Source organism: Mus caroli, chromosome 13 (genome assembly GCF_900094665.2).
Source record: "Mus caroli chromosome 13, CAROLI_EIJ_v1.1, whole genome shotgun sequence".
Classification (NCBI taxonomy): domain Eukaryota; kingdom Metazoa; phylum Chordata; class Mammalia; order Rodentia; family Muridae; genus Mus; species Mus caroli.
Window position 1 is genome coordinate 45,686,231 of NC_034582.1, and position 9,008 is coordinate 45,695,238.

A 9,008-nucleotide genomic window follows, 5' to 3' on the forward strand; every position below is an offset into this window, starting at 1 on the left:
TCTGTGACTATGAGAAAAGAAATTAAACTTTACCTAGAGGCAAACAGATCACGTCCACAATCACATCCAACCAGGGTGCATCATTTGAACTGATGCCAAGGTTCTTTTGCACCTGCCCCAACCCCTCTCGGAATGTTCCCCCAGTCCTGTTTTACTTCCTGCCCCTCCCCCACTCTAGAATGTTACTTGCCACATTCTGGAGCTGTTTACTTTCAAACTTTTCTCTCAGCTGTGGCTGGCTCTCTTGAGCATCTGCCATAGATTGGTGACTTTTGGGTGTGATTTATCCGAATTTTCTCACCATGGACCTGAGCAGACAGACATGGTTACTGTCCAAGCCTATAGGAATAGTTTCCGAAGGTAAGTCTGGAGTGTCAGGGTATGGGGCCGGACACCCTGACAAAGTATCAATTTAAATTTGATACTAGCAATGAGTGACGGGACTAAGGAGTGTGGGGAGAGAGCTCTGGACTTCTGCAAGGACATCCCACTGTGGAGGCTGACTAACAGAGCCCGCAATGCAACTAAGTTGCCATAGGAGATACACTGCATCGGAAGAAACAACTTAGACTAGATCTTCCGGTATGAGAGGCAGGTCTCCTGAGCACAGTTCATAGGTGTATGGTGTGGTTCACTGTGGTGGTCCAGAGAAGGATCTTAGACAACAGCTGATCTCTGAGTCACTTCTACTGGTTGCTGGAACTAGTTTAATGAAATTATGGATCCCAGGAATTTAACTGGGCTATCCTAGACCTTAGGAGGACAGTTCAGACAAATGGCTAGGTAGGAAAGAGCTCAGTGGGGTCCTCTCTGTAGAAGCAGAGATTTCTCCATCAACTGGCAGTTCAGAGTTCCACCTTCCCACTCAGGGAAGGCTTCTCCTTTATTGGGTGGTTGATGTCTTTGATTCTACAGAGGCAGAACAGTTAGAGGGAGTCAACTAAGTGTGGGTACTTGTTCCAAATTTGTAGACTACGTTTTAAAATACCAATTAAGAGGTGTTATCTTGGCACTATCTCTGCAGTTTCCTTAGCCCATCATTGAACAGTGACAGGAAGCCTCTCTTCCCTGATGCTGATTTGACAAGCAAACGGGATGCGGAGTGCTGTTGATTTCAGTTGGTTCTGAGGTGGCTGGTTTCCTTTGCCAGAGGGATTGGAGAGAGTCATTTGTCTTGAAACATGTTCTACTGTTACTGTTAAGCAGATCTAGAACATGTGTCCTGGCCATCATGTGCAGACTCTTTGGACTTGGCTCTCTTTGATGTGGTCCTTGTGAGTTCCCACTGAACAGCAACATCTTAAGATAACTGCACCCCACTAGGCATCTGGCTCATGACTGTATCCCCTCAATCATATTGATGAGAGTTCACAAGATTTCACGGCCAAATTGTGACAATGCCAGTAGCTATGATAATCCCCAGAAACATCGGGACCACTCCTCCATTCACTATTCCGTTATATTCTCCCACAGCTACTAGAGGGCTTGCAAGGACAGGGTATCCAGCAACTGGGTGGCTGTCTTGCACACCAGTGCTGTGGGAACAGCTCCCAGCCATGGTAGGGACCAGTGATCATCAGGCAGTGTGGGGCTGCTGAGCCTATCCTTATGCTGTTTCCTGCGGGAGGTATTAGGAGCGGGAGCAGCAGCATGGGTAGGGCGTGCTACGGGGTTCCCTCCAGGATTCCGGGGCACAGGCTTGGAGGATCACTCGGTGTTGCTTTTGGATTGTTGTGGTGGACTAGAAAGGGAGGGAGCTTTGGGGGCATGAAAGGAACTCAGAAGGGGCCGAGGTCAACATAATTAAAACCCTCAGCCTACACAGAGGCTCTTCCAGAAACTGGGCCTCCTTGATGGTGCCTTGCCTCCCGTGAGCACCAACGCTCAGACAGTGGTCCAGGGAGAGACAAACGGATCCATTCCTGGGAAGAGAACTAGAACACCGGAGTTTTCTGCTAGGAATTCCTGAAAGAGCCTCTCAGACGTGGGGAAAGCTGAGGGTTCCTCTCAGACAGCCCAGTGATCCCAGGAATCTTGATGAATGGGGAGGAAGATCCCTGCTGAGAAGATGCCCAGCCAGTTGAACTCAGCAGGGAACTTACTCAGGGATCTTTGCAAACTGTATAGTCTCCTCTCCCCCAGTTTCCACTGACTACCAAGATCAGAGAGCCACCCTCCTGTACACTTTCCATCTTCCATCCACTTTTTCTTTTATCTTCACAGCATCTTCACTGGGACAGAACATGACTATCAACCCTGGTGCCTCCCTGCCTACATTTGCAACCTTGCCTGTTCTCCCACCTGCCCCCCAGCCAGTACCCCAGTTATTTTGGGAGCCCCCATCACCCCTCGTGACTGCAGGCATCTCTCCCGGGAATCCTTTAGTCTTATCTGCCTTGCCTGGGATGCCTTTGGTGGCAGAAGGTGGAAGCCCTGCCCTGAGTGCCGCTGTTCCTCTGAACATTGTACAGGTTGGAACTCTAGGCCAGCCTGTCCAACCTGTGCACAATACCAACATTGTTCTCACTCAGGTGCCTCTCACTTGTAATATCCCTGGGACCCAAGGTGTGGGTATGGGGTTCATGACAACACCTGCTGCAAACAACTTCATAAATGCCCGAATTGCTTCGGCTGTCCAGCCCCAAGAAGGGACATGGATCCTGGGGCCTCACCCTCCCACCACACAGCAAGTTGTCCAGCTGGCTCCTGTCAGGTCTCCAGTGAACTCTGCACAGCCTCCAAAAGGAGCATATGGAGAGAGTGGCCCCGCCAACATCCAAACCAACTCCCCAGAAAACTACTTGTCCAAACCAGACAGTGTCTATGGGAATTTCCGGCGCTGGCAACATATCAAGACACTGGTCCAGAGGCACCTGCCTCAGACGCCCGATGTGGCAGCTTTCTCCTGCTTCCTCATGTAAGTGCCACCTGTGACTGGAAGGTCCTCCTGGGGCCCCAGCACCATGAGGGTGAGGTAGACAAGGAATGTGCTGAAGTCCACTTCAGAAAGCCACACTCTGAGGAACAACAATGTCATACCTGAGATCCTGAAGTCCTGGGAGCTAGGGTTTGGACATAGTCCTTTGAATCCATTTGATAATTCTTCTCCTTAATTCTTTATCTTCTAGTATGAACTGAAGTGTTTAGGACCGACAGCACATCACAATTGGGGGTGGGGGAAAATGCCAGACTTCAGTAAGACCTGTACATGTGTCCCCCACCCCATTATTCTAGGGAATTCTCCTTAAGTCAGAAAGGCACTGAGCCTATACTGGGGAGAACTCTGGGGTTCTTGCTCCATTTCGATCCTCAGCAGGCATTTACACCATTGACCCAGTTAACCTTAGGTTCCAGATCTTTCTGGACATTTTGTCAGCCAGCTCAGCTATACCACCAGGTAGATGATTGAAACCACAGACACTATATTCTCATGGTTCTGGACATTAGAGACCCAGGCATGGCCTAGAAGAAACAGCTCTGTTGAAGGGTCCATGGCTGTCTCACTGGTAGAAAAGAGAACTTGGGAGTCTCTTTCCCCTTCCCAGGAAAGCACTTTCCTATCCTGGGAGTCCCACATCATGACCTATGCCTGGCTATCATCCAAGGTCCCATTTCTAATGAATTTTACTTTTATTCTGTCTTCCATACTTCCATGTTGGGATCCTAGATCCCATTCATTCTCCCTTCACAGTGATACATGGAGAATTCATATGGCAGCCAGAGAAACAGGCACACATCTTTGTGTTGTTGTTTGCTGCATGGTTAAGGGGTTCCTGGAGGCTAAGACTCTACATTGGTATAAGGATGTAGATATGACTGGGCTGAGCCTGCTGGGGCTGGAGTATAAGCTGATCATTAGATTGAATGGTCCTAATGAATTACAGTCCAGTGCTTCGGTCCCTGGCCCGGAGGAAGCCCACCATGAATGTGGAGGAGGGCCTATGGAGGGGTCTGCAGGAATGGCAGTGTACAAGCAACTATGACCGGATGATCTTCTTTGAGATGGCAGAAAAGTGAGTCAGGGAGTCTTAAAGGAGGGTAAATGGGTAGCTGTTTAGATGTGGATGGGTCTGGTGAGTCAGGCATCTTGAAGAGGGTCTGTGTTGGGGTGGGAATGGGGGGCTCTGCTCAGTTATAGCTGGGTCTGCTGAGCTTGTTACCCACACCCTGCCAGGAGGGTAATCTTGCTGTCTTGGAGGCTGTTCTCACTTCCTGTACTGGTGGTTTATCTGCTCCATGGTCCCAGCACCTCTGCCCTCATTGGTCATGAGTATCTATCCCTGCCTTTCTGCTGAGGTCAAAATGGGAGATGTGGCCCATTCCAGCCCCAGGGCACTGAAATATTGTTGGCTCCAAGTGCTCTCCCATATTAGTTCAAGACATATCACCTTCAGCAGTATCCCCTGTCACAGATCTTTAGAGAAAACTGTTCTGGCTCACCCCAGGCCATTGCAGTTTCCCTGCACACAGGGTCTCCTCTAGCACTGTGGGATGTGCAAAGGCAACATACTCAGCAAGTCTTAATGCCAGCTACCTGACAGTTGAGCCACCACCTTTTGACAGTAGAGGCCACTGTGTCTCAAGAGAGTTGCTTCAGCTGATCCTAATGTATCACAATGTATCAAGAGGACACATAAGAGAAGGATGCCTCTTAGACATTCCGAGGACCTGTCTCTGCTCTTTCTGCCTTTGCCCTCATGCACACAAGTCAGCAAACAGCTCTCAACAGGAAGCATCCATACTGCTCAGCTTCCCTTCTGCTTTCTCCTGACATCTCCTGGGCCCTTGTCTCCCAGGTCATCCCAGCTCTCCCAGTCTCACCTTCAGGATCTCTGCATCTGGTCCAAGATTCCTGATATACTCCATCAGTTATATCTGTGGCCATCTTGCCAGTTAGCTCTTTTATGTGACTCTAGGCAAGGTCAAGATGGGACTTAAGGAGGAGTCACATGAAAGCCCAGCTTGTGACACTTCCAACTTGTTTGATTCCCTGCAAGTATAAAGGGACCTAAGGTTCCCAAGAGCTGTGGTTATGTCACAAGATCAGCAACTTCATGGGACTGTACCCTGTGCACATTACCACCATCGTAATCTCCCATGCTGGGCCCTGGCCTACCTCATCCCTAGGTTCACAGAATTTGAGAGTGCAGAAGAGATGGAGAATTCAAGGCTAGAGATAATGAGAAGCGTCCAGTACCAAGTTGTTGCAACCACACCAAGGCAAGATCCTCCAAGGCTTCCAGCTCCTGAGGTGGCTGAGGAACCAGGTAGGGTTCACACACCTTTAGGTTTCTAGACAGAGGCCAAATCAGTAAAAGTAGACTTCTGTCCCACACATACACTTCTTCCTTCTGGATGGGGTATTTGCTATGTAGCCTGGGGTTCCTTGCAGCTCTTGGCTTTGAACTAAGTAGTCACTGAACTGGCCATGATCATTGTTCCTCTGCTGTCACCTCCCCAAAGATCCAAACACCATGGGATCAGAATCTGGGAACTGAAATATTGGTGGCTCCAAATGTTCTCCCATGGGAGCTCAAGACATATCACCTCTTGCAACATCCCCTTTCATAGATCTTCAGAGAACACTGCTTTGGTTCACCCTAGGCCATTTTAGTTCCCCTGAACTATATGCCCTGCGTGGTTTTTCTGGGGTGGCAGTGGTCCCCATCCATGTAGCCTCATGCTTGCCTACCTCCTAGAGTGCACCTCCATGAAGACTGTCCACCAGACTGACCCTGCCCACCTCCCAGAACTCAGACCCCAGCAGTTACAGAAGACTGAGACACCCATGGAAATTCCACCTGAAGCTGTGCGGGAGTACATGGAGATCATGGACTGGCTGGAGGGGTTTCCTCAGTCATTCACAGGAGAGGCCAAGGAAAAGGAGGAAGATGAGAACAGTGGAGCAGAGCAGGAAGGAGATGACTTGTATTCAGATGCAGAACTCCTGAGCTACATTGATGAGCTGTGCTCACAGAAACACTTTGTTGAACAAGTGAGCTACATCTGGAGCCCTGGTGTGGGCCAGATTCTGAGTTTGGCATCCTAGCCCTTGTTAATGAGCCTACTTTCCCTAACTGTAGAGCTCTCTCTCTCTAGTTCTCCCTTCCTCTCTTCCTCCCCCAACCCCTGTGTGTGTGCGCGCATGCATGTGTATATGTGTGTGTGTGCACATATGTGTGTGTGCATATTTGTGCATGTGTGTGGACATGTGTATGTATATTTGTGTGTGCACATGTGTGTGTGTCTGTGTGTATATGTGTGTGTGCACGTGTATGTATATGTATGTATCTGTATATGTGTGTTCCTGTGTGTGCATGTGTGTATGTATGTGTTTGTGTATGTGTGCATGTGTGTGTGCCTGTATGTGCATGTGTGTGTATGTATCTGTGTATTTGTGTGTGTGCACATGTATGTGGGTGTGCATGTGTGTGTATATGTGTGTGCCCATGTATGCATGTGTGCATGTATGTGTACATGTGTGTGTGTATGTGTGCATATATGTGTGCACGTGTATGTGAATGTTGGTTGCCATCATGAGTTGTCACCAACATAGGACAAGATTGAGGTCCCTTAGCTTGGGGGTTCTCTGCCCCTAGCACTCAAGTTATTTTGCTTCTGTTTACAGGTGGAGGCCATAATCAACCCCCAGTTTGTGGCAGAAATCCTATCTACCAAACCAGAAATAGACATACTGGCTCTCACCAAGGAGCTGGAGCATGAGGAAGAACTCACTGTTGACCAGGTAGACAGGGAAGGTGAATGCCAGAGACAGTGGGGAAGGAGCAATAGGTAGAGAAGAGGCAACCAGACACCATATACACAAGATACAGAGAGACATTAGGTCAACTAGACAGGGAAGGAAGGACTCCAAATGAAGTGGGACACTGAGGGACACCAGATGAACAGGGAGAAGACCATGCTCATAAGACCCATGTGACCTTGATTCACCAAGTCATCCTGCCTTGGGCTTCACCCAGAAGGCGATGCAGGTGTAGACATGACAGACACATCTGCAAGGAACCAAGCATGTTAGCCCCCAGAGCCTGTCTCTGACACTTAGATAGTTGGCTATTCCCTTGGCTAACTCCGCCCAAATGCATTGCCCCCCTCTGGTCCTTCCAGCTTGTGCTGGGTCTTATGTACCTATTTCCTCCTGCAGCTGCTGGAGAAGCCCTGCCCGGCTTTGAAGAAGAAAGGAGTTGAGAGAGCACCCCCAAATCCTGGTGCCCCTCAGATACCTGCCAGTACTTCTGTACCATCTGTCTGCCAAGATGCAGAGAGAGATGAGCATGGTGTCCAAAGAGGAGCCAATGCACAAACTGGCTCCTCACGAATGGCTTCCTTAGACCAGCAGTGTCTTGGAGTCACCAGTGCAGAAATATGGGGGCCTAAGTCTGCTACTGTCTTCCCGAGTAATCAAAGTTCACCCTCACTGGTAGACGTCAGATACACTGGTGTTCCCTGTGGCAGAGGAACATATAACCAAAGCCCAGGATCCAGATGTGCAAGGAGCTTCAGAGTAGCTTCTGCAATTGAGGACCTCCACAGGTCACTGGCCAGAACCATTGAGGACAAGGAAGAACTGCACAGCCTTTCCTTCCTCCTGGCCTCCCAGTACAGGCTGGTGCCCTGGAGAGTGCCTCACCAAGTGTGCCCCTATGCAGATCTCTCCGACTCTGAGAGTATCCCCAGCCCATGCCCAAAGTTAAGGGGCCTTAGCCCTGACCTGTGTTCGATTGCCAAGTCAAAGAAGCGAGCTCTCTTTGGAAGCTTGGTCCCTATGGCTAAGAGGCCTAACTTAGGACCCGGTCACGGGGTGTCTGAAGGGCCACTCTCAGCTCTGGAGCTGGCTCACCTCTCACAGCCTCAGAAAAGGAAGCATGAGCCACTAGGTACCCATAAGAGGAAGAGGAAGAAGAGGCATTGAGCCTCCTGGGTGATATCCCCTTAAAGTGGGCAGAGATTTCACCCTGCCTCTAAACCTAAAACCCCAGAGTAAGGGAAAAAAGCAACAAACAGCTCTTGCTCAATCAGGACTGATCCAGCTGCTGCTAAGGGTGGATCTAGAAGGTTAGAGGCACTGGGAAGTAAGCACAGGAATGAGGGGTGGGGAAGGGATTGGGAGGGTGATATCACTTTAGAAGTTTTTAAGTTATGTAAATAAAGGTAGCTTTATTGAAAATGGTGTCAGAGCTGCTACTTTTATTCTGACGCCTGTGCTGTTACATGAAGTGAGGAGATGCTGAGGGGAAGACCTGGAGATGCCCTGCTCTGGTCTTGAGTTATAGTTATTTAAGATTCATGTACTTGAGGTATAGCTAAATAAACTTTAACTACTAAGCCAAATAAACATAAATCATTTTTGTTTTACATCAAGTGTACTACCTCATAGTTCCCTGAGCATTTCTCCAACATGAAATCGCCTAGTGAGTTTTGGATGCTCCATAAGAGTGTGGCTCTTAAGGGACATGGTCTCACCTAAAAACCAACACAACTCTAAATTTACTTACTGATCTAGGGAGAGTGCAGCTCCAGCTCCTGGGATCCTACCCTTGACTTCTCACAAAGCTTGTCTGGTTACAGGGAGTACTTAGAACATGCTATTACTACCTGCGTCCTCAAAAACCTTTGGCTAGAGAGATGCTTTCCAGCCTTCAGCCCTAAGGACCATTGCCCAGTTTCTAGAATTAGCCTACTTCTTAGGAAGCCTCATCTGTTCCCCTAAAGACATGGGTGACAAGATTAATCCAGTCCTCAGCTAGCCAGGGACTTCTTGTGTGAGTGGTTTGAGGGAAAGGCCTGGCATTTTGAGTAAGGGGCCAGTAGCTATCTGGGGATGTTCAGTTGACACCTTTAGCCAGCTCCCATCTTATGCATCTGCAAACACCATGCTCCCTGGCGGCAGCAGCAGGAGCCTGTTCTTGTGGACTCTCTTTTGTAGCCTCCACTTGGTTTTTCTCTACAGGGGACTTTAAGGCAAGTACTAACTAAAAGAACTATAACTT

General features: G+C 49.0%; 1 protein-coding gene across 1 annotated transcript; it reads left to right on the forward strand.

The window, feature by feature from the left end:
• Nucleotides 1-208: 208 nt before the first annotated feature.
• LOC110307537 (NUT family member 2) lies at nucleotides 209-8,181 on the forward strand. The gene is made up of 7 exons (XM_021179773.1): nucleotides 209-360; nucleotides 2,224-2,917; nucleotides 3,885-4,013; nucleotides 5,128-5,267; nucleotides 5,700-5,995; nucleotides 6,629-6,745; nucleotides 7,163-8,181. Exons 1-7 carry the CDS (start codon nucleotides 303-305, stop codon nucleotides 7,928-7,930), a joined length of 2,202 nt encoding a protein of 733 aa, XP_021035432.1. The 5' UTR covers nucleotides 209-302; the 3' UTR covers nucleotides 7,931-8,181.
• Nucleotides 8,182-9,008: the final 827 nt, after the last annotated feature.